Source organism: Athene noctua, chromosome 12 (genome assembly GCF_965140245.1).
Source record: "Athene noctua chromosome 12, bAthNoc1.hap1.1, whole genome shotgun sequence".
Taxonomy (NCBI): domain Eukaryota; kingdom Metazoa; phylum Chordata; class Aves; order Strigiformes; family Strigidae; genus Athene; species Athene noctua.
Window position 1 is genome coordinate 7,659,007 of NC_134048.1, and position 26,130 is coordinate 7,685,136.

General features: G+C 39.9%; 1 protein-coding gene across 2 annotated transcripts; it reads left to right on the forward strand.

The window, feature by feature from the left end:
- The first annotated feature begins 201 nt into the window (after positions 1 to 201).
- Positions 202 to 26,130, forward strand: PANK3 (pantothenate kinase 3). 2 transcript variants are annotated; one of them, XM_074915864.1, is made up of 7 exons: positions 205 to 748; positions 10,074 to 10,426; positions 12,247 to 12,500; positions 13,126 to 13,302; positions 14,883 to 15,006; positions 18,115 to 18,240; positions 19,616 to 26,130. In XM_074915864.1, the coding sequence occupies exons 1-7, from the start codon at positions 721 to 723 to the stop codon at positions 19,664 to 19,666; spliced, it is 1,113 nt and encodes a 370-aa protein (XP_074771965.1). In that variant the 5' UTR covers positions 205 to 720; the 3' UTR covers positions 19,667 to 26,130. The 2 variants fall into 2 exon arrangements, with proteins under 2 accessions (XP_074771966.1, XP_074771965.1); XM_074915865.1 differs by lacking the exon at positions 13,126 to 13,302 and having other exon boundaries at positions 202 to 748.

Sequence of the window (26,130 nt, forward strand, 5' to 3'; positions counted from 1 at the left end):
GCGGCGGAGCGGGCGCGCAGGAGCCGCTGCGCTGCCTCGGCCCCATTGTGCGGCGCGGCCGCGGCTCCCCGGTGCCGGCCGCCATCTTGTGCCGGAGGGGCTCCGCGCCGGGCCCCGCCGCGTACCGTCTCGGCCGGGGCCTCCGCAGGGGGCCGGGGCCGCCCTCCTGCCCAGAGGGGGCCGCGGCGGCGACGGGCAGCCCCTGCGGCGCCGGCCGCGCCCGAGCGGGGGCGGGGGGGCGCCTCTCCCGCGCCTCCCGCCCCCAGGGGCCGCCCCGGGCCGCTCTTCCCCCGGCCGCCGCCGTGCCCCGCTAAGGCGGCGGGAAGGGTCTCGCCTTCCGCGGCGCGACGCGGTGGCCCCGGGGCCGATGCTCGGCCCCTCGCAGCGGGACGCAGCCGCCGCGCTGGGCCGGGCGTGAGGGCCGCTCCGCGCCGTCTCCCGCCCCGTCTCCCCGCCCCAGCCCGAAAGCCGATGCCGCCGCCGCTCGCCGAGCTCCTGCCCGGGCCGCGGGCGTAGCGGTGGGCGCTGCCAGCGCCGCTCCCGAGGAGGCGGGTGCCCGCCGCCCACCGGCCTCGGATCAGGAGACCGAGGGCCGGCCCCGAGGAGCCGCTGCCGCCGCTTCCCGCCCCATCAGGCGAGGGGCAGGAGACCCACCCCGAGCGCGGCGCCGCGCCCCGCCCGCTCCGGCCGGCAGGCGAACCGGGCCGCCGCCGCCGCACCATGAAGATCAAGGACGCCAAGAAGCCGTGTAAGGCTGCGGGGCCGCGGCGCCTGCCGCCGCACGGGCCGGGGGAGCCGCGGTCGTGACGGCCGTGGCGGGGGGCGCGGGGCGGGGGGGGCCGGTCCGGCGGGGGGCTCCGACCCGCGGCGCTGGAAGGGGCCGCCGAGACTCTTCTCGCTTCCCTGCGCGCCTCTTGAGCCGGTTCAGGCGGTCTTACAGACCGGGGCTTGCGGTGCGAGAGCTTCTCTTTCTGCTCAGAGTAATAGAATCGGGTTGGGTGCATGGGTGCTATTTTTAACCGGGTTTTAACGGCTAAGCGGCTTTTGATATATTTTTTTTCAGACTATTTGTTAGTATTTGGGTACAAGTCTTTCAGTAAAATGCGCTGAATGCTCCCCTTTAATAAGCCCAGCTCTGTAATAATATTTCTTACTATTTATTGTTTTGGAGTACGATATTTGTTTTGGAGGGCACAAACATGGTTCAGACTCAGGTGAATGCAAACAAAATGTCTAAGACTACGGGCCCTTTTTTTATGGGAAGAGAGAATTGGATTGGGTAAAGTTAGTCTACACACACGCGGTGTTTTCCTGACACAGCTGTGCAAGTCAACACAACTGTCAAGCTGACACAGGGGTACCTTAGCTTAAGGGAATGCAGGTATTACTCTGCTGAGTGAGGCTGTTTTTAATTTGTCATCATATTTAAAGACTTATATTCAAGATGAGATACTGTAGAGAAGAGTTGAGTTTGGCTGTGAAAATACTTTGTTTCTTGTGGTGTGTTAAGGAAACCCGAAATGATGCATATCTCATAGCACCCAGTTAGCCATCACCTCTTACGCCAGTTTGTGGAAACTGCTGAATTGACTGTAATCACGTTTATGAAGAGTACAGTTCAGACAACATTTTTTTTCCCAGGTATAAAATTTAAGGGATGGTATCAAGACTGAAGCAGTAATTGGCTGTAAGATATTACAGTGTTTTGGTAATTTAGAATGGTGAGAGTATGGCTGCTTCTACTGCAGAAACTGCTAAATTTCAGGAGTGTGTCTGCTGGGCCTCAGAGACTTATTTTCTGTAGTGGTGGATTTAGAAGTCATGTTTAGATAACAATGCAAAACGTTATCAAGGAGTTTTAAAATGCTTAGATATGCTAAATTTGTAGTTGCATTTTTCCAGTTCTTGGACCTGAACTTTGATGTTGGTTTTATGATGGGAATCTACTTGTAACTACATTGTTTATTTCATCTTGACTCTTTAACATAGTTTGAAGCTGTTGGCTTTTTTAAAAGGTAATAGCACTTAGTTTCATAGGTAATGAACTTTAGACTCATTCTGCAGATCTCTACTCCGGGTTAGTCACACTGACTGAAGTGGGAGAGCAGCTGGATGTTTGAAGAGGAGCGGATCTGCAAAAGCACTGAAGATGGAAAAGTCTGTTGATGTTTAGGCTTTGGTGCCCAAATACTGCTATCAGTTTGGCTCATATGGTCAAATTCATCTGAAAGCTGAGTTGGGCTCACAGTACCACTTTTAGACTGTCTAGTTACAAATTATTTGGCTAAGACTGTTGTAGACACTTTGGTACAATTGCGGAACAGGTATATGTTTCTTAGGTGAGTATTTAATCATCTGTGCGGGAGCCAAATTTGATGCAGGGGGAAAATGGTTAATCATTATTTAACAAGAGGTCATTAGTCTGTTGTAAGAGCCCGCAAGTGGAATTGAGAAGATTGCTTTAGCCTACCTGTGCTTTTATCTGTGATGTTTAGCATCATGAGAGGAAGCATGGTTCTATGAAGTGCCATGTCTGCCCTAAGAGAGGTGAGGGTGAAATGGGTGAAACATTTAGCATGTTCAGAATTTCTGATGTGGATACACTGCCTAGACATGCTTGTGCAGTCATCCCTCTCAGATCTTCACCTGGCTAGTGCTGTCGCTACTTTGTTGTTTTAAAAGCAGTAAGAAATGCAGCTGAATTTATGGAACATGGCTTCTGAGATTGGCTGTCTGGAAAGAGGCTAGTAAAGGGTCATTTAAATTTCTTCTGCAGGTGATGGGAGGTGATTGGCATTTTAAAGGAGGATAACAGATTCAAATTAGGAAAACCTTGTGCTAAGTAGTTAGTGTAGCAGTGGAAGCTGGAGAGGGTTATGGAGTCTCCATTCTTGGAGGATTCTTGATAAACTTCAGAGGTCTTCAAGCCTTGGCTGGACAAAGCTGTAGTTGACTTTATCCGGTATTGGCAGTTTTCCTGCTAGTGTGACTGAGAGGTTGGGCTAGCTGACCTCCAGAGGACCCTGCCAACCACCAGTTGCGTGATAGCTCTTCTGAGGAAATGCGTATGGGGAAGAGTGGCAATTAGAAGAGAAACTTCCAAAGGTTATTTGAGGGTGAAGATGATAACTGTGAGGGCAAAGAGTCTCACAGAAGCGCTGCTGTGTGAGATCTGTCTAAAGGGAAGAGAGGAGCCACTCATCCAGAGAAAGTTCTTCGTGTTGGTGGGGGAAGGCGAGGCACCCGGGAGGAGGAAGGTGCCAGCATGCTGTGCTTTTCAGGGGGGGTGGAGTCCTTCGTCTTGGCTCTGGAGTGTAGCAGACTGCTGAAGGAAGGCAAAGACTTCTAGTATTTAGTATGCAGTGTATGCTACTTCTTATAGTTTGTTTCTTTTAATTGTTTATTAAAAACAGTTTGAGAACAAATGCCTGCATTTCCCTTGAGGCGATTTGAGACATGTTAATGTATGCAAGTACATAGTAGAGATTAGCAAAATGCTGTATCAATATAAAGAAAAGATGAAAATCTTATTTTCTCTGATGTGGTTCTACAGGCACGTGTAGTCATTGTGGACGTGATGATCCCATGCAGGATTTCTGTAGTAAAATTGATGAAAAATCCATTTAGGTTGCTGGAGAATCTCTTTTAAATTGATTTTTCTGTTCATAGTACTTGCTGCTTAGTCTTGTGGCATTTTCTTCTTAGTCCTTGGAAGGTGGTGATTAGCCCATAGCAAATGTTACAGGCCATCATTTCACTGCAATTGAAAAATGTATTTCTAAGAATGGATTAATACTGCCAGGCTCAGTTTATACTGTGTTTGCATCTGTAAATGTTAGATTATGCCTCTGGATTCTGTATCTCACTGTAATAAAAACACCTATCCCCAAAGGGATTGCTGCTGAAATGGCAACAAAATTAACAGAATGAGCAAGGAGGGAGAAGATGAAAGCAGTGTTATTTTGTCTTGTATTAGCTTTGCATGGTATCCACTTGTAGATCTGATAAACCTAATGAAGAACGTTACAGTAACTGCCGATTACCACCTGTCCTCCCACTGGTGAACATGGCCTTTCTGTAGCGTGAGTAGAGGTGGCTGAGTGGGAAAGTGTGGCGAGCTTACAGAGCCTGATGGAGAAGTTTTCCCATGAGGGAAATGGGAGGATGTGACAGTGCGTGTCAGATCCATTTAATTTGGGTGTTAATTCTGTCCACCCCAAATCTATTTTGAGCTGGATTTGGGATATTTGAACCAAAAACCTGTTACAAAACTAGTTAAGCAGAGAAACTCTCCAGTGACTCAGGGGCTAAGGACACTCGACGTGCAGTTTTGCTCTGTAGAGGCTCGTAGGTACACATCTGTGTAACGGGGTACAGCAAAGGTGCTTTGCTGCTTAGCCGTCAGGTTAATCCTGCTTGATGTAGCGGTTCAACAACCTTTGATGTGTTTTCTCTTAACTTTTCCCATTGGATGTTGGCTACCTTAGACTGCTACCTGATTTTGGCGCTGGAGTTTACCATCAATTTTTACTCTGCTGTATGCAGATGTTTTAGGGAAATACTGGAAGCATTGTAAGAATATATGCATGTACATAGAAGAAAAGGCATTTGGAGAAACTGTAAGATACGTTCTGCTTCTGTGTTTATAAATACTGTGAAACAGTTCAGTATAACTTTTATATAGTTAAGTTGTCAGTAATCAGATAAGAATGAGATCAAGGTTAGTTTTGTTATCAAAGGCTATGTACTGAATTGACTTAGCAGATAAGTTTTGTGCATCAGGCTTGGTCATACCACATACTTTCATAACTGCTGCAGTGCTGACAGAAGTAAACTTAAGTTTTTGTTTGATTTCATGGTCATTTTTTCTTGCATTTTAAGCCAGTATAGAATCATGAACTGCAGCAGGCTTTGGCATTTGTTCCCCAAGCCTCAATTGTACTTGAAGTGCAGCAGTCTTATGTCTTAATAATATGTAAGCTTTCTTACAGAGACAATCTGATAGCTTGTTCTGTCACTGAGAGCTGTGGATTTATTTGGTTTTTATGGTGAAAAGCTCCCTGCTGGAATTAGGAGATAGTGACTCTTCTTCGAAGGTTAGTTCTTTTTAACTTAATGCAGAGTTGACCCAGACTGTTATCTTACAGTGAGAAGGAAGTATTTTAAAGGTATTTGTGTTTCAAAAGTGTCATTACATTGATAGAAAAGAGTTTACCAGTAATCTGTTTCTCAGTCTTTAACACTCTGTTTGTATTTGGCTTTTAAACTCAAGAATCTTATGCTTGACTGAAAAAGGGCAAAGTAGTTAAGTCTGAGTGTGTTTCTCCTGCACCTTGGATCCAAAATGGGTGTACAAAGTCAAAATACTAGTATGTGATCTGGATGAAGAACTTAAAAGGTCCTTTGCTCTGCTGAAGCAGAGCCCATAGAAGAGGAAGACACTTCAACCTTTGTGCTTGTATTGGCATGAGAAAGACTTTACTGTAATTATTTCCTTCTAGCATATAAAGACCTTATACGATAAGATATAAGTAACCTTAAAATTGCTGCCGGAAACTCTGCATGGCAAGAACTAGAGAAGTGCAAACATAAGCAAATGAGGCCTCCTTGTGTAGCTCTAAAGAATAATTAAAAGACAACCAGCAGCCATCAGCATGGGTTTTCTTACTAGTCAGAACGGCTGAATTGTTACTTGACCACAGCACCTTGTGACAGCACTCTTCCACTGCAGGAAGCAGTTCTAGGGAATCCTCTTAAACATTGGGGTTTTTTTTTCACTCTAAGCAGGTTGTCTCTTAAAGCTATCTTCACAACATATATGGAACAATCTGTTGCTTTATAGCAAAGGTTCCTGGCTGCTATGTCTACGTAGGGATCATAGTGGCTCTTGGCAGAGCTGGGGAGTGAAAGAAAATCTGCATTTGGAGCTAAGGAGGTTGGATATTGTGATACTCTTGCTGTCCTGTTCGAGACAGTTCAATTTGGTGTGAAATATCACATTAAACCATATGGGTTTTGACTTTCCAGTTTGTATTCTACTTTGTCTCTTCTCAGATAGTAAAAATATGTATTTTATGTATTCTTAAGTAGAGCCTGAGTTGACTTCCTAAAAGCAGAGTTCCTGAAGCAGGTTTATGTAGTCTATCCAAGGCAATTGGGCTTGTTGAGTAAAAAGCTCAATTCCTGCTTTTCTTTTTTCAAACTACAGCTGACATCTGCAGAGAGGAGCTGAACTTTGAAAAGACAGGGCACTGGATTTGTTCTGTGAATGGCAGTTAAATTCTCAGCAAGAATTAATTCTGAGCTGTGCATCACTTTTTGTAGTCTTCCTAGGAATAAGAACAGTTATAAAGAGGAAGAGAAGAGAGAAATCTTTTAATGAACAAATCCCCATAGAGCTGCAGAAAGAGCCCAGTTTTAATGCAGGTACATTGATTCTCCTTATGAATTGAAGCTGTGGAATGATGGTTACAGTTGTTCAAGTCCTCAAACCTGGTATCTGCAGATCTATAGGCTTGGATTGAAGGTTGTGCAATTGGTACTGGTCTCATCCAGACGTGTTTCTTTAACTAGGACTGCCACAAGGATCAAGTTGTTGTCTGGGGATATTTTTTTTTCAAAAGATTGTGCTGCTGTCATTCTACTCCTAAATCTCTCACTCAAGCATGACCCACAGATAAGAAAATAAAAATACTTTTTATAGAATCATTTATATATTCTCAGTCCAGGCTATGTGCCATGCTATTTTTGTCTTGTTCCAAGACAGCTTTCAAATACAACACTGCCTCAGAATTAATTTTATCCTGGATTTGAGAGCCTATACCAGCTACAGATGCTGGTATGTATGTTGCAGATACCATACGTAGAGTGAAAACTCTCGTGCTTCAAACATGCCTCAAAGGATAGCAACATCACCTTAAGGAGAGTGCTTATGTATGTGGTGTAAAGTAATGGACAGGTCCCTTGTATGTATGGCATGATAAATGAGAGGTGTCATCTTCAGCCATTTCCACAATTAGCCTGGTTGCCCTCTAGAGGGCAGGTCTTGTAGGAAACTCAAGCATGCTCTCCATAATATATTTCCTGAGTAGTCCTCCATCCTGAATCTCTCTGTGGCCTTATTTTAATCCTGCAAATGAAATTATTTCTTTGTTAATTGGAAGAGGAACTGGTGTTTTCACACGAGTTCTTTTCTCCATTCCCCTGCTTCCAGGATCCTGAGCCGAGATCCACCCAAAGCAAACTAATTTGGAGGCTGCAGCAATAGGAGAGTTCACAAGGTTTCCATGTTGTGTCCATGTACAATTACATTCTAACTCTGTAGAATCAGTCTATTTCTAATACTTAAAGGTAGCTCAAGCATGGGTAAGTCTTGTATCCTTGCAGTCCCAAAATTGCAGCTGCGGTTCAACTGATTGTGTGCTTGCCATATATATGTATGTGTGTCCCCTTCTGTGTCTGGAAAATAAAATGGCTTTAATTTTTCTGGCTAGACCTGTATATAAATTAGTCAAGTGGCTTACATACACAAGAATCCTTGTGTAATATCTTCTGGCTTGCTGGTGTAAGGAGTAAGTTAACAGTACGTGGGCCCTGTTCTCTTCAGAACTCCTCCACCTTGCAAATGAAACTTGAGCAATGTACTTACCAGCCAAATTTTGACGAATTTTCAATAGAAGAATGTGAAACTTCTTGGAGTTTGTCACAGAGGTGAAAGCCAACCTATTTCTTCAGTCTCAAAAATTCTTAAATTGCTGTTAAGACCACTTGGTTAACCCAGAAAACTGATATTGTACAGTATGATCCTATTTGTCAAATTAAAATACGTTCTCGTTTGAATTATGGAATATATTTCCTTACAGTTCAACTGTTCTTGTTTTTTACTAGGTAGACAGGATTCATAAACCTTAAGATTTTTAAAGGTGTGACTAATGCTATATTTGCAAAAGTCTATCGGATCATTTAGCATGGGATGCAGTGGATCTTCTGACAAACAGGCATGACTTGCACCAAATCTTCTTCCAGCTCATCACTTGAACTTTCAGCTGTTTACCCCTCTTTCTTTTTCTGGAAGACTAGATCCTAATTATTCAGTAGGCCCACTGAGCAGGAAGAATCCCAAGTAATTTAGGTAGTACTTGGCTTGCTGTGTCCCAGTTAAATTCTGAATGAGTTGGATTGACTCCTACAGACGCTTTCCAGTCTGCTGGGTGAATCAACTTCCCTTCTTTGGGATGGGTCTTGTGACATTGTTTACAATAAGAAGCTGAAACTTAGTGAGATCACTTAAATCATCAGTTAACTGTGGTCAAGACATTAAGATGACAAATTTTCTTATGTCCAGAGTCACAGTGCAAAGAAGTCGGGTATGCAGTTGTAAAGTCAATTCACATGTGACTTTATGCTTAATCTTATCCTTAGATCTCAGATATATAGAACTTATTTAGTCCCACTTGGAGGTAGATTTTACTCACAGAATTTATCCTTGTATTTAAATATTGTTTTTCAGTATAAGTAAGGTTACTGACTCAATCTTTTTTGTTAATACTCTGTGGACATCCTGAAAGTTGAGGCAACTTTTGAGTTTCTTTTCTTTTTAACTTTTGCAGTCATGTTATAAATGAACTGGCACATAGCCAGCCTTGACTAAATACATTAATACAAAATATTTTGGTAGGCCACTCTTCTCAAGGATAGATCCCATCGGTAATGTAAGTCCAACATAACTGCATCTTACTCATGATCATAAAAACCTAGGATGGTTTGGGTTGGAAGGGACCTTAAAGATCATCTAGTTACAACCCAGCCTTGAACACTGTCGGGGAGGGGGCAGCCACAGCTTCTCTGGGAAACCTGTGCTAGGGCCTCACCACCCTCACAGGAAAGAATTTCTTCATTCTCTAATCTAAATCTGCCCCCTTTCAGTTTAAAACAGTTATTCCTTGTCCTATCCCCACACTCCCTGATCAAGAGTCCCTCCCCATCTTTCCTGTAGCCCCTTTAAGTACTGGGAGGCCGCTCTAAGGTCTCCCCGGAGCCTTCTCTTCTCCAGCTGAACCCCCCAACTCTCTCAGCCTGTCCTCACAGGGGGGTGCTCCAGCCCCAGAGCATCCTCGTGGCCTCCTCTGGCCCTGCTCGAGCAGGTCCGTGTGCTTCTGCTGTTGGTGCCCCCAGAGCTGGACACAGCACTGCAGGGGGGTCTCACGAGAGCGGAGCAGAGGGGGAGAATCCCCTCCCTCGCCCTGCTGCCCACACTGCTGAGGATGCAGCCCAGCACACTGTTGGCTTTCTGAGTTGTGAGTGCATGTTGCTGGATCATAGTATTCCATCTGCTAATACCCCCAAGCCTTCCTCTGCAGGGCTGCTCCCAGTTCACTTACTGCCCAGCTTGGATTAATTTATCAGGATGATATTTCCTAATATATCAGTAATCTTAATTTTCTATCTTGCATGTATTTCTTAATAGGACTTTTTATTAGCCCTTTGTAACTTCAAGGGATATGTGAACAGCTCTCTTAAGCTCCATAAATTGGACTTCTTAACTGTGGCAGTTTTTAAAATACATGCAAATACTTTAATACTTTCCTCTCAAAATCAAACATGTTATGTGAGCAAAAGGTAACTGTTAGAGGAGGAATACCTGTCCTGCCACAGTTGCCAGCTGTAATGTGTAACCTACTTTGTTACAAGTCTTTGTGCTAAACTATGCCAAAACTATTATTTTAGGAGTGGAAGTTATTTTAATCTTCTTAAAAAAGGGGGGGGGGGTGTGAATTTTGTTTATGAGTTGGTATAAGAGCTATGGTATGGTTTGGGGAGTTTTTAGTTGGGCTTTCTGAGCACATGTGACAGCACAGAAATGTGTACATAGAGTTGCTTATTTTTCCATTTTACCTGTGGCGAGAGGGATATTTAAAATCATGTAATGGAAATGAGTACTAACTCTTTGTTCCTGTGAGGATTTTTGGTAATGTCTGTCTTGTTGAAAAGTATAGTGTTAATTTAGTCTGAAGTTACAGGTATTGCATTTGCTCTTTAACAAAGCTAATTGATCAATTCTTGTATCTTCACAGCTTTTCCATGGTTTGGCATGGACATTGGGGGAACTCTGGTGAAACTTGCCTATTTTGAACCTATTGATATCACTGCAGAAGAGGAGCAGGAGGAAGTTGAAAGTTTGAAGAGCATCCGCAAATATCTGACTTCCAATGTAGCCTATGGATCCACTGGCATTCGAGATGTCCACCTTGAGCTGAAAGACTTAACGATTTTTGCTCGAAGAGGAAACTTGCACTTTATTCGATTCCCAACTCATGATTTGCCTACTTTTATCCAAATGGGAAGAAATAAAAACTTTTCAACACTACATACGGTGCTCTGTGCCACCGGCGGTGGTGCTTACAAGTTTGAAGAAGACTTTCGCACAGTAGGTAGCCTATCTTTCTTCAGACTGAAGCTGAGCTAAAAGCATTGCTGATGATGGGTTAAAATAAGCAGTATTTTGAAAAACTGTGGAATGCTCAAAGTTTATTAATTATTCATTTGTTTTCCAGTCTTATATTTGATAATCTAGAAATACGCTTTCTGACATTACCATCATAAACTTGGAGATCTGATGCTAACAGCTAATTAGAAACTTCCATTAATACAGTGAAATGCAGGACATCTTTGTGGAAGTTAACCATTTTCTAATCTGTGTTTTCTCTGATGGGAAATGTGCTTAAACTGCTGAGGTGCTTGAGTCACTTCATATTTTCTTTCCTAAGCAGTCTTTCATGATAGGTTTTCAATGTTTGTGGGTGGGATTATCCTCATTAATTTAGTCCAGTGCATTGTAGAGATCTATGACAAAACACTTATCTCAAAGACACTCTTTTTTCAACTTCAGAGTGGTTTGGAATTTTCCTGAGGTGTTTGTGAGGACTGTTCCCTTGACAATCAAAATTGATCATTTGGTTTAGATGCAGTTTCTATCCAAAGATGTTACTCACTGAGAACCTTATCACAGTACCCAGTGTGTAACTGTCCTAGTTTTAAAGTGGCTGCAGACCTCTTATACTCCTAGAGACAAGACTTTCAGTAGCGCACAATGTTTGGTTTCACAGATCTGCTTGTATTTCCATACCTGTGCCAGTCCTGCATTGAGCTGGTTATGACTGTTTGTGGGATAGGGTCACAATCATACAGCAGAACTAATTCATTATCTAAAAGCCCACAGAAATATTTTATGTTGGAACAGTTCCTTGACCTGCTCATCAGTGAAGCTTCACAGTTGTGCCATGTCAAGAAAAGCTGAAGGGCCTGAGGGAAGAAGAGGGGGACTGGCAGTGCTGTGATCTGATACTGATGTCAGTCATCAGTGTGCAATCCAGTCAGATTGTGCAACTTCATAATCTAACTCCAGGCTGCTTTCTAAATGTGAACTCACCTGATCCAGAGATAGACTTTGTGTTTTTTTTTTCTTGGATTAGCTGCCTAATTGGACTTTCTAACCATTGGAACTCCCTGCTACAGTGAGGGAGACAGCATGATCCCTCTCCTTGTGAAAGCCCAGAATTAAATTTAGTATGGTGTGATATTGCAGCCCTCCTGGAATCCACAGCACCTGTGAAATTTTTCTTTCTGCTTTATGAGAGAACTGCAGCTTAAATGTCATATCCAAAACTGAGGAAGAACTCTAACAAGCCTGAAGTCCCGTAGAATTTCTGACCTGTGGTTTTCTTATGATCCTTGGAGTTTTAATAAAGTTGCAAGGATAGTTAGTACAATGCCATTGAGGTTTTTATCTGCTGACATCTTAGAAATGACTGTTTGACTTCTAAGATGGGGGAGGAAACCCACAAACCTTGAAAAGATGTGCAGATGTGTGAGTTTCACCAAGATGATGCTCATTGGGGCCTCTAGGGTATTTGGTGAGCTGTTTTGATTTAGATTAATGAAAAATGTTGCTAATTTTTCAATGAATTAATGTCTGAGTATCTCAAAAGTTACCTTTAGGCTTACCAAAGCAGATATTTATACTGCTTGTCTGTTCTTAATTTCTTAATTTAAGTCTGAGATCTAGATTTGTAGTCAGAGTAATTTGCTAATTAATGTATTCAGAATTGGGTTTATAGTGGGATTGCAGTTCCTAGTCACCTGAGATAGCTTCTTAAAGTTAGGCAGTACAAATATACTTGTAAATTTGTAACAAGTTTGAGTAATGTTAGAACATGCTGACACCATCTTCTTTCTTTTTTAACACAGATTGGAAACCTCCAGCTGCACAAACTGGATGAGCTTGACTGCCTTGTCAAAGGCTTATTGTATATAGACTCTGTCAGCTTCAATGGCCAGGCAGAGTGCTATTATTTTGAAAATGCCTCAGATCCTGAGAGATGCCAAAAGATGCCTTTTAACCTGGATGATCCATACCCATTGCTGGTTGTTAACATTGGTTCAGGAGTCAGTATTTTATCAGTCCATTCCAAAGACAACTATAAAAGAGTAACTGGAACGAGGTAACTTAAAAGCCTAAGTTAGCGTTGCTACTGTATGGAACAGTGAGCCTTCTGTTTTTGAAGTGGTTTCTCCCCATGACTACCCCCACCTATCCGTGCTGTCACTCTGTAATATGGAAGAGGATTTTATCTTTAATATACAGCTGCATTCATTGAAGCCCATTCCATGGTTCTGTTACTGAGGAGGTTTAGCTAGTATCTTATTTATCAGTCAGTGAGTGCCAGAAGTGCTCCATAGTGAGAGTTTTACAGGTTTTACCTTAAGTTTTGATAATGCGTCCAGTCAACCTGTGTTTCTCTTGCTCCATAAGAATAAAGAAGTTCACTCATGTTTTACAGTAAATGATCAAGGGTCAGAGTCAGTGGCTTGATGTGGGTATTTAGGGAGTTTGTCTCTGATTCAGTCTTCTAGCTTACCTTTTCAGAGCTTACTGTATGCTTAGCTTCTTGTAAGGGACTTACATGAATGTTGAATTGATTGACTCTTTGTGTAGTGAACCTTGAGCAAGAAAGCAAACAGCTTGATATCTAAGTTGGAGGGGTTTATTTGTTTATTTTCTTAGAAATAAGAATCTTTGATGTGAGGAAATAATATTTAAAAGCAATTAGTTTTCTTTCTTCTTAGTCTAGGTGGAGGGACCTTTCTTGGTTTATGCAGTTTGTTGACGGGCTGTGAAAGTTTTGAAGAAGCTCTGGAAATGGCATCCAAAGGAGACAGCACACATGCTGACAAGCTGGTTAGAGATATTTATGGAGGAGACTATGAAAGATTTGGCTTGCCAGGATGGGCTGTAGCATCCAGGTAAGCAAGAGATCTTTTTGTTGGTTCTTTTGCTGGTTTGAGGGGGCTTCAAAAACAAGACTTAAGCTATTAATACAGAGAAAACTGTTTTTGCAAACTTTTGTTGTAGTCAAGTTACATTTTTATCTTAAAGTACCTGTACTCAGTTTTCATGAAGATTTAAAGCCACGTGCAACTGCAGGTGCCTTCTAGCTAGGTATTGAAGAAACCTCATGGTATGTCATATACAGCTTTACATGAGTCAGAGAAAATGTGAGGTGATCACAGGAGCAGCAAGAACAAAGTACAGAGGAAAAACAAAACCAATTACTTTCTGTCTTCCTAGAATGTTTTAGTAGGGCAGTTGTCCAGAGGGAAAGTGAGTAGATGATGGTATTCTTGTTGCTCTTAGGCTAATATCTCTTAATTTTTTTGGAAAGAGCTTTTTTGATACATGGTTGTCAGTACAGGTACCTGTACCAGGCATAATGTTTTTACTAATTTTCTTGCTTATGAAGGCTGTTGAACATAAACAGTTTGCACCATGAGATTGAATCTATTTTACTGCCAATGACAGGATTTTTGTCATAACTGCAAGTTCCATTTTCATGGGGGAAGATTATTGGCGATGTTACAGCTTCTCTGCTCTTAAGAAATGTAAGAAGAATAAACTTTGGGAGTGAAACTAATATGTACATAAAAGAATTCTGTAAATCGTGGCTATTATTCAGTAGTAAGAGGTCTCAATTCATGGTAACTTAATTCTTCTTGCTCTCCAGCAAGCTGAGCCCAAACCTCCTGAGAGAGCATACGCTGAGAGGTTTTATTATGTGCACTTTTACTCAATACATCTTAACTTGCTCTGTATATAGGTACCTTTTGTTCTCATTTACTTTTTAAGACACTTAGGATCTTTAATGACTATTTGACTTTTAGAATAATCAGGATTCTGGCTTCCCAAACTGACTTAGATATGGCACAGAGTCCTTAGTGGTAAAATATCATGCATAGCTATGGATTCTTGTCTTTTATTTTTTTACAATTCATAAAAAATTACTGTGTATAGTAATGGAAATACCCTTCTAATCTAGAACTCTTAATTTATACAACCTAAATTGCAGTCTGTCGGCTGTTTATTTTCTGTTTTAGAGGATTGTGTTTCATCATAAAACTATTTGACTCATCTCTGGTTTATTTCTACTTTGAGAACAATATCATCAGAGAGGAAGCACACGTGAGGAGTTGGAAGACTCACCAGTCAGACTCATGCATTGACTTAGCTTACAGTGACTAGATTTGCAGAGTAGTCTTGCCTAAGAATAAGACTGCTTTTTGCTGTAGATGCTTCTTCATGGAAGTCAACAATCTAAACAAAAATATTTTATTGAAGGTCATTATTGTAACAAGATTGACTGTTTTGTGTGGAAGAATAAATATACACGTAGTGACAGTTGTCAAATTGCTGTATTTAATACAGACTTAAAAAGGGAACTCCTTAAGAACAAACATGAGATTTAAGTTCTGTTATAGCATAAAAATTGCATTGCGAAATTACTTCGAATGAATCACTTTGTACTTAATGGACATTTTTCCTGTTCTAGTTTTGGGAATATGATCTACAAAGAGAAGAGAGAGTCTGTTAGTAAAGAAGATCTTGCAAGAGCCATATTGGTCACCATCACCAATAACATTGGGTCTATTGCCCGGATGTGTGCAGTAAATGAGGTAATAACTTCTGACAAGGAAATGATCTATCTATAGGTCTATTATTTGGCTTCAGATTAAATGACTGCTAAAATGATATATCATTTTTAAACCTTTTAGTACATTCTTAAATGAAACAAAGAAATTCATATAGAATTAAAGAACTAGGAATTGGATCAGAATGTTTTTACTGTCTTTGGAGAGGTGGGACAAGGATATCTTTCCCAATGGGGAGTGTAACCTGGTGAGGAGGGCCTCAAACTAGCTTTGTAAGGGAGTGGAGCGCAAAGACTGAAGATAAGCGAGGGAGCAGGGGTGCACAGGATGTTGGATGAAAGGACCTGAAGTCCTCTTGAGAAAGCAGGATGACTGTGGGCCCAATTTAAGTCTTTGTACACAAGCACATGTGGCATGGGAGACGAGGACCTGTAAGCCCTGGTTCTCATGGGAGACTATCCTGACCTCTGCTGAAGGCAGATCACAAGGAATCCATACTTCTCAGTGTGCTGGGGGCAATTTTCTGACACAAGTGCTAGGCAGGCTGACTAGGCAGGCATTGTTCTGGACCTGCTGTTCATGAGTGAAGAACTGGTCAGGGATTTTAGTGACAGCCTTGAAACAGTAGAATTTAAAATCCCAAGGAAAGTGAAGAAGTCTGGTAGCAGGATGGAGACTCTCAATGGACTTGAGTAGAACAGCATTCTGGTTTGGGGGGGCATTTAGGAAGCGAGATCTTGTGGTAGTTGTCCCAACGTCATAAGAAGTCCAGAATAGCTCCTTGATCTTCCAGGATAGCATCCTTCCAGCAAAAGCAAAAGGTGAGATAGGGAGTAGCATTGCAGAAGAGAGGAAGGTGCAGACAGACAAGTTGAGCTGAACATGAATCAGCAGGGTACCTGTGCAGTGGGGAAGGCTGACCTTGTACTGAGATGCATTAGCAAGGACCTAGCCAGCAGGTCAGAGGAGGTGATACTCTGGGTGTGACCTCTTTCCCTGTCTCCTCCCCAACCACCACCATCACCCAGGGAGAAGCACCGACAAACTAAAAGGGGTGTAACAGACAGCTTACCCAGACAGGGCCCTGCCCTGGAGCACGTAACATAGGAGCAGACATGGAGGGATCTGGGTTGAACCTGAGGAAGAAGCTGAAGCGTGGAATGGCTGTCACTGTCTAGTGAGGGTGACAGGGAAGACACTGCCCAGTACAGCTGTGCAGAGCAGGACAGGAAGCAATGGATGCAACTTCTATCAAAGGGAATTCTGATTGGTATAAGGGAGAAGAGATACAATGAGAGTGGTTAAGCCCTGAAATATGGACTCAGAGAAGGACTGTGGACCCGGTGTCCTTAGAGAGTTTCAAAACATGCGACTTGAGCAACTTCAACATTTAAGTTGCTGAAAGACCTGCTTTGAGCTATGCATGGGACCTTATGGCCTCCAGCAGTTTCTTCGCGCTGAAGTTATTCTCTGATTAAAGCTCATAGAAAGCCTTGCTTCTAGTTAAATGTTTTTAATTTTTACCAACTCTTGAGACTTCAAATTGTTTTGACACCTGTCTTTTTACTGGTTGATACGGAGACAATTTCCTGCCATCTTCTATTTCTCAGAGCTCTCCTACACAGGACCAGTACGTGTTCAGTTTCACTATGATTAGCCTGGACAGGCAGGAACCTGTGGAATGATACTGAATTTAGGCCTACCAGATATGGGTGTCAGATCACCAGGGTTTTCCTCATTCATTATCAACAAACTTTGGATAAAGTGAGGCTTCATAGGGAAAACTAAGGGTAACTATATTTAGAGCTCTGCTTAAAATCTATGGATGTGATAGTCTCAGAAATATCAACCTTGTTAGCAGCAGTAACCCTCCTTTTTCTTAGGAGCCAAACTAATTATTGTTGTTGTTGTTGTTGTTTTAATATTGCAAGCTCTCCCTCAATTTCCTTCTCTCTCTCATGTCTGTCTTGGAGAAGAAAGTTAATTTTGTGGGTATTAAGTTAATTTTGGCTTTTTTGCTTTATGGCAAAGCTTGATAACAAAAGAGTTATAGTGAGGGTGAAGTTGAAAGTACATACTAATAGTCTGAATCTGAGGCAAATGTATGCAACGGATATTTAAGAGTGGGGTAAATGAGTACAAATCAGAACTTGTAAACTGCATAGATTAGCTTTATTTGAAATTGGTTTGGTCTAATTCCAACTGTGTCACAGAACTCCAAATCATAAGAAATAGTTAATAGGAATACATGAACTAATGTCTTGAACTGATGTATAAAGATAAAATTAATTTAATTATTTCAGCTTCCTGCTAGAGAGAATTTTGTTTGGGTGCCTTAACAGTGTCTTCACTGTGAACTAATCAAAATGGTGAAAAACAGTTACATGTTAGTCATTTAACTACAGGTTGAATCGTTATACTAGTTTATGTAACAACTTGGATACAAGTATTCATCTAACATAATTAAGAACTTTTTTAAGCACTAACACAACTAAATTTTCTTCTGTTCTTACTCTTATATCATTAAGCCAGTGTTCAATGTTGCTTCCATGTAATGTTGGATTTATTTCAGTGAATGGGGAAGATTAAATGACTTTCACTTCTTTACATTTGACTTGATCAAAATTCACAGCTCACTTCCAGTATTTAAGTCTTAGTTTAATGTTATTCTGAGGTATATTGAAGCCTGAAGATGAAGGGAACATCTGTTATGTCTTACTGTCTTCGGCTTCTTTACAGTGCTGCCTTGTTGCATATGGATCAAGCAGCATTGTACAGGGCTATGAAGGCATTGAGTCTTCTCTACCAAATACAAGTATTTTTCATTTTCATCTTATTTTTATCTAGGCTGTTTCTTCAGCCTAATTACTGAAAATGGCTACTTAATTTGATACACAAATGCTATTTCTCTGTAAATTGAGTCCTTTAATTCTTGGGGCTTGCGCAGTTTTTCTTTTCCCCCAGATATGCTGTGTTTTAAATTTTGGAACCATGTTATACTTGTAGGTTGTTCATTTTTGGTTTTCGGGTTTTTTTCTTGCTCGAGACAGTCTGTTCTTTCATAGCTTCATTTTTCACAACTGTGTTAAAACAGTGAAAAGACTTAATCCTTTGCTGTTTTTCTCTTTTTAGAAAATAAACAGAGTTGTGTTTGTTGGCAATTTTTTACGTGTGAATACTTTGTCAATGAAGCTTCTGGCATATGCACTGGATTACTGGTCAAAAGGCCAGCTGAAGGCCTTGTTCCTAGAACATGAGGTATGCTGTGGTTCATTTATCTGTATGTACTGTTTTACCATAAATCAGAAACGCATGTATTGAGTAGCTCTCATATGTGTGATATCCTGAGATGCCAAGTACTTAGTAAACATTGAAAATAAGAGGTTTGTCGTACTGTATTGGTTCTCTGGGGTCAGCTCACTCTGCCAGGAAGTACTTCAGTCACTTTGGGCTATATCAGTTCACACTACAGATCTTTGGAGAGGGACAAGAAAATGTTAAGCTGTGCACTAAGGTTCAACAGTCTTCCCTTGGTTTTGGGTGGAAACAATAGTAAGTATTGTATTTCAAAAAATTCCAGAGAGATCTAAAGCATGGGGCTTTGAAATACTTACATTGTTCTCAACTGAGCTTGAGCAACATCCTCAAAGTTGAGACTGCTTTTAAGCATTGCTTTCACACCACCACAGAGACATCTTAAAGTTGTTGCAGTGATTTTATGCTCTGAGACTAACCTGCTACTCCAATTTAGATCAGTATGTAATGCTAAGAGAGTTGACCTGTTTTGATTAAAATATAGGCAACCCCTATTAATTACAGGTGCAACAACTAGGAGACTTGCAGCTTCTTGGCAGTGGGCTGGCAATTTTTGTCCTCAGTTTGTTGGTCTGCAAATATTACAGCGTTACTCTGTTCTTCTTCAGTTGATTCTCATAACTTATTCCCTTTATTGCTTATCCAGAGACTGACAGTAGTCTGTCTTGGTGCCAGTGTCTGCAGTAATAGCAGAATGGTTCCTTGTTAGTTCTACCCCCTTCACATTTTTCTTGGATAAATTTTAAATTCTTGCATTTGGTCAAGTGTAGGTTCCAAACACTTCCATATTTCATAGCTATAGGGAGGAGGAACATCTCACTTCCCCAGAGGGGAAAAGTAATCCAACAGGAGAATGTGGTTCTTTGTATGCAGGTAAGTCCAAAAAATGGTGTTGAAGCTTGGGTGTACTTTTTTTTAAAAATGTGAGGTGCAGTTAAAGGATTTTTGACTTGTACCTTAGGAACAGTGTTGCTATGGATGTTGAAGATCCTTTGGCAACCAAAATATGCCACTCCTGTAGGAAAAACAAAGCAAACCTGATTTCTGTGCTTTAGGAGTCACAGATACATGTCTTAGAAGTCCTGCAGTGTATGGAGAGGCTTGGGGTGAGATTTCTTCAAGTTAAGCTAGATAAGAAAGATAAAATGTTTGTTTCACAAAGCTTTAAAAAATTATTATGAAAGATTATGTATTGAAAGTGTACGGTGTTCTCTCTGTAGCATTGGTCCACCAGATGCTTTCTTGTCTTTGAAATGTGATCAGTGCAGAATTCGATACCCTACTTGAACCTGAAATATTTTTTGTTTGTTTTGAACAGGGATACTTTGGAGCTGTTGGTGCTCTTCTTGGGCTGCCAAATTTCAGTTGAGATACCAGATGTCACTACACTGAATTACTTTCCACCTGAATGACACTTGTTTCTATCAATGGGAACTAAATCTGGGGAGGGGAGAAGAAAATAGCAAATTTTCTGTAACTGTTTTTAAGACGTGATTAGCTACTGAATATTGCCATTATAAAGAAGGGGGTTTCACTCTGTTGGGCACTGAAAAATTAACTGTTAGGGGATATTGTTTATGTTCTTTGGTACATGTAGCCAGTCTGGAACTTCTGATATGCAATACACCCTCTGAAAACAAACTTCCAAAAGAAGGAATGCCAAACCTTTGAGTGCTCAGCGTGAAAATATTGCAAGTTTACTCGTGAGGCTTTAGGTCCATCAGTTTTGTGTATAAGTGATCCATGAAGAACGATTTTAATTAATTATACTGTATTATGAGCACAGTTTCCTATGTGTAGTTACAGAAAACAACTTTAAAAACAGTAAGGTACTATCTACAAGGTGAGGAAACTGTAGACAACTGCTTCCCACAGTAAGGATAGTAATTGTTTTATTTTCATGTGTAATAGAAATAATATTAATGTTTTAATTTTCAGTGGGAAGAATAGAAACACAAAAAATCAGCCAAAGCAGCAGATTGAGCAGTTGATGCTTTGAAGGTTTTGTCAAGATATTCACTTGCCCTGTTTTATTTATTTGAAGATGCAGCTGGTATTCTGGGAAGATCCCCTCTGTCCTTGGTTGGATTTGGAAAATGAAGGCATGTTTTGGGCGTTGGGGTTGGTTTGGTTTTTTTGAGGACATGACTTCCAAAATGTCTTCTGGGGTTTTTTTGTGTCTCTTCTCTTATAAATTCTGATGTCATACATCATCATTTGTAAAGGTACCACAAAGCTTGAGAGAATTGACAAAATCCTTATAAAACAGACTAAATATGGGACCTCATAATTCTGATGCTTTGGCTTATTTCTGTGGAAGTTTGGAATATTTCTGCTCCATCCTACTACTCTGAAAATGTGATTTCTCCTTAATTTTATAAGACTTGATCAGAATCTAAGTAAGTGTTGAAAATGAAAGGTTATTAGCCTGCTCTTGGGTTTGGAAGTTTGTTTTTCAAAGTTGAGGATAGCCTCAGAGTTTGTATTGCAGCACCAAATGGACCAATATTTAGTGCACTTGCAATATGGAAACATTTATCATATTGTGGCCTTGGGATAAAATCCACACTCTGGAACCGATCTTTGGGTTTTTCTGTATACTTTTAAAATTTACAGTTGTGATTACTGTAATAAGTTTAGTCCTGAAGCCAGGGCATGAGATCTTAAACTTGTAAGAGTATTATACAGCTATATGACTCTTTGCAGACTAAAGAGCTACCCAATTTTATGATACCATTTTAATGTTAAATATTTCCTATAAGTGCATGAGGAGCAACTAGACTAGAACACATTCATATCTTGGGTTTCAAGGTATTTTTAAAGCTGATTGCTCAAGTATTCCACAGCATGGCTGTGTTGTATTCACAGACACATCCACCTAGTGTGTTAGAAACCCCTACATGCTATTTTCAGTCTTCTCTTTTCTTAAAATTCAAAGCCCCATACTAACATCATATGTGTCTTTTTAAAAAATTTCTGTGGTACTTTAAGAATGCAGTAACTTAGAGTAAGTAGCCAATTCATTAAGCCCAATGCCAATCGCAAATGCAGTTCCATTTATTGTTGCTTTTCCGGGTACTCATACTGCGTTTCCATTGTGCTTGCTTTGATATTTAATTTTAGAAATAAAAAAGCAAACAAAAATTCCACTCACAGTTCAACTGATCTGATGCTAAATCAGAGCACTTCAGAAAATAAGTGAATATGATTTTTATAGAATGTCTTTATAAATGCTGTATGTTGTTTCTTTTAAGTTACAAGTGACTATAGAAAGTAACCTTTATTTGGTTATAAAACTTTCTAAAAACTTCATTTTCTGAATGTTTTGACAGCCTCCTGAAAATTTTGCAAACCAGCTGTGTATTTTTTCTTGCAAAGTAAGGTACTTTAAGACATATACTACTACAGCTTGGATAGAAACAATTCCTTTAGACCATATTTATTGCTACTTCACTTTTCATTTTGTGATACTGAGAGAGAGCTGCTCTTGAAGCAGCAGTTAAAAGTCGTATATTTAACCAGAAGCACACGCAGAAGATGATTACCTAATGACCATGGTTAATTTAAACCATTTGAAGTTGAAAGGACCCAAGATACATTTTTAAAGTAAATTGTACAGAGTTACAAAATAAATTAATGGAGTAATTCTTGAATAGCTGTACTGTATAGAAACTACTGTGAGAATCAAAAAGTATGCCCTACCTCTATTTTACTTCCCTTGAGCTTCTAAAAAAATTGGCTTCCTTTTGCTAGTTTGATCAGCACCGATTGTTACTTCATTACAAGAGCAACCAGAGTTTTCAAGCCCTGCTGTAAAGCCCAGGGGTTCTGTATTTAAGCCACATCTTGGGTTTCATCTCATTTTCTCTCAACTTAGAATTTGTTACTAGAGTCTCCAAAGACTGACTCTACCACCAGTAGAAATGCTAGGCATCACAAATAGTTGCAAGATAAGCCTTAAAAGTCTTTTCATCTAAATTCTCTTCTAAATAGGTTGAAAAGGCTTGTTTCTTTTATGCAAATCACTGATGTAACTTGCTTTTTGTGATCCTCTCTGTTTTTGCTTTCACCCTTGCCATTTGTTTTTCTCAAAGCTAACTAGCTGAAGCAGCTTTAGCGTGAATTGATACAGTGTGTTGTACTACAGTAGAGAAAATTTGGTGTTTTCTCAGGGCTACTGTTGTCTTCTCAAGTGGAACCACTTCTCTAGAGGAAAGTTGTGTGATACTTTTTCTTCTAAAGTAAGGTGTAGAGCTCATTTTGAATGTGTAATTGTTTTCAGCTCAATTGGCCATGTGAGTGCCTTTTAATTTTTTCATATAATGCCAGTATTGCTGGTACTGGGCCTTTATCCATGAGGTTTCCTAACCAGTGTTACTTACCAGAGAAATGGCAGATAATTTTATTGGCCATGGAGATGATCCCTTCAATCCAGTGTAGCTAGAGATGCCAGGAAAAAACCATCAGGTATCTGGCTTCCTATCCCTGTAGCCCTTATTTATCTTGAGGTAATGCTTTTGTGTTTCTTGGTCTCCATCCCTCCAGCTTGGTCTTTTTAAGTATTACACACAGTTTTATTGTATCAGTATCTCTCTAAAAATCATGCACGTTTTTAGTCAGGTAAGTGCAGATTATTTCTGGGCAAAGAAGTTAATTTTCAGATGAAACTATTCCAAGTTGGTATGGCTATTAAACTTAACCACTTTCACCTTTCTAGTTCTATTTTTAGGGCAACTGCAATTTGAATAAGAAAGGGGGTACTTCTACAATACATTCTGAATATTTAGCAAGCTGGGGTGAAGGCATCCTCAGAGTTCTTTACTGAAGCTAGCAGAGGCTAATGTATAAACACCTTTTCTTTTTTATTAAAGCCTCAATAAATTTAACAGTTCAGAGAGAAGCAGCACTGATATACTTTCCTTGTTTAATAGTTTGGTTGAGATTTTCAGAGGGTGTTCAGATGTCTGACCTGCCTTTTGAAGATCTCTCCCTATCCATAGTGTTCTGCAGGCAAGCACCTGTGTGATTCTACCAACACCTCCATTCATAATTTGAGAGTTACAAGAATATGAGACCTTGCTGTTCCACTTACTCTCAGCCCGTATATTAAGAACAGAAGTTCCATTCTGGCTTCTTATAATGGATTAAATATTCCTTCAGTAGTACTGTGAGATTCCTACTTGCATTTGAGTTGTTGGTAGTATACATGCAGGGCGATTATATTGCCTTTAAGGGCTGTAATACTAACTCTTTGTCTCTATCCAGTATAGGTCTTCAGGAAATACCCACTTCCAGAGAAACTGTAATAACTGTTTCTAAATGTTTCAGAATAACAGTGGGATTTTAACATTTGGAACTCATTTAAGTGTCTTTTATCTAGAGAAAATCTGTGCTTCTTGAAGACTAGATGATGTCTTATGCATTCATTCATTAACTTACATTAATGCCTAAATGTGCATTCAACCTATTTTTAAATATGACTTTCACTGTTCACGTTCTGGATACTAGATGGCTATAATCCTGAGGAAACAGTTCATCTGAGTTCAGAACAGAAATGAAGGTCAGTGGGATTCTGTTGAGTTATCTGTGGTCAGCTTTTTATCCTGAGTCCATTTGCACACGTAATGAAACTAGTTCTTTCCCTTGTCAGTGCTTTCCTAGCAGCAGGGCTTTCTACATCCTTTTTTTTTTTTTTTTTTTTTTTTTTATAATGTAGGCTTAAAAAAACAATGTAATCTGTAATAGAGCATTGCTTAGGTTAAAAAGTGAACAAAAACCTGTGGGTCAGATTAGAAGACCTGTGGGTCACAGTGCAGAGCTAGGAATACACTTGACACATACAGTTACTGTTTGGGTTGTATTAATTCTTCCATTTCCCATTAACACACAGTGAGAGCGGGCAGCCTTAACAGCCATGGATAAGATGGGTGAATTAAGTCCTCAGACATGGCCATGGGAGATAAGAAAATGCTTTATCACAGTATAGAGGGATAATTCCCTGCTTACATTCTTTTAAGTTTTACTGATATATTCCAAAGTACATCACCAGTATTCTGTCATCTGTGATAAAATTCCTAATTCTAAGTTTTTAAAAAGTCTGCAAAGAACCTGTTTTGTTAGTTTTGTTTACTTCACACATGTAAAGCATATTAAATATTCTTAAAAATATGCTTTCTGAAAACATCTCAAAAGATGCTGTAATATATTTGTAATTATTAATTGCTAATGGAATATGTTTGAGCAGTCTAGGTTTGTATAACTGAGTGCCGAATCCTGCTTACTTTAGTTAGTCGAGTGGATGATTCTCTTAAATGGGGACTGTTTTAAACTAATGAGAAAGATCTGGCCTCAAGGTCTTCTGCCTGGGGAACACAGTAATGCTACCTTGCATATTCCTGCTGGTGCTAAATCATTTGTTGAAAATAAAGATTCTAAATAGAAATTGTAAATAAAATATATATGGCCTGGTCCTTTTGACATACTTAAATTTTATCATTTACAAATATTTTTGGCCTTATTTCAAGTTTCCTTTTTTTTTTTTTTTTTTTTAGAGTATGTGGACCATGTTTATTAATGTGGCAAGTCATTGGCAGGTTTGGCTCCCTGTGCTGCTTTCTGTAAGGCCCATAACATTCCCGTTGTGCATTATGATACAGATGACTTTTCATTGCTGGATTTCAGTGTTACCCTTCATCTTGTCATTGTAGTTGTTTAAACAAATAGTATCAAGTAGAACACAATTGGCATTTGTTCTCTGCTAAAACTTCAAGAAAATCAGCCGTTACTGTAAGCATTTGGGGAAGTTGCTAAAAATGTAAAAAACAGCCATTTAAAATAATTTTAAAAGCTAAATGTGTTGATTAGTCTTGCCTATAAAATAAACTGGAATATGGTGTCAGTTGCTAATATTTGCTATAAATTGCTAGCATTTCACAATTCTTCTAGCATCAATTTAAAAACATTGTAAATACAAGCTTTGGAAGGAGGTGTATTAGTTTCAGATTGTGATTTACAAAATAATTTAAAGACTAGTGAATTAGTATTTTGAGACATTTTAAATTACAACATCTAGAACATGAAGATTAGCATGTTGATGTTATAGAGATAGGATATAGAGGGCTTTTGATAGTCTGCACTTTTTTACATTCCTGAGTTTTGGTATTTTAACAAATGAGTAATTTTCCATCTACTGTCTCATCATATGCAGGCCTTCTGATCACCAATTGCTGTCTTCAAATGTTTGTTTTAGTTAGCAAAATGGACAGACAAATTTATGAACTGTAAACCCTTGTAGGATGGAAGTTCTCTGAAGAGCCATTTGGTTAAGTTGCCTTATTCTATTACATTGCACTCATGTCTCCACTTTCTTGTTTACTGTTCAGGCACTGAAGATGTGATGTAAAAATATGTGCTACAAATTTTTATTCCTAAATTACTGATTAATACCTTTGTGTCACCTGTTAATACAGCTCTTGTAAATGATACCTTTATGCCATCTGTAATACAGCTCTTGTAAATTGTTTAAATTATTTTTCTTTTTATAGATTCTCGTTATTGAATGTACAGATTAGATCCCTTTAATATGTCACTGAGTAATTTGACTGGGGCGCAAATATGGCCAATGCTGTCATTCATCCCATCAAAATTGTAAATAACTCTTTACTGCTTGTTTGCATGAAGGAAGTTTGGATTTCATTTACTTTGTCATAACCCAACTCCTCTGTGATGGGCCTACTTTTTACAGTTTATTTTCCTGGTTTTATTACCATTTGTTCTGTATGAATGTTGAAACAGTACTTTGTCTTTTCCTAATAAATAATTTGAGATTGTTCA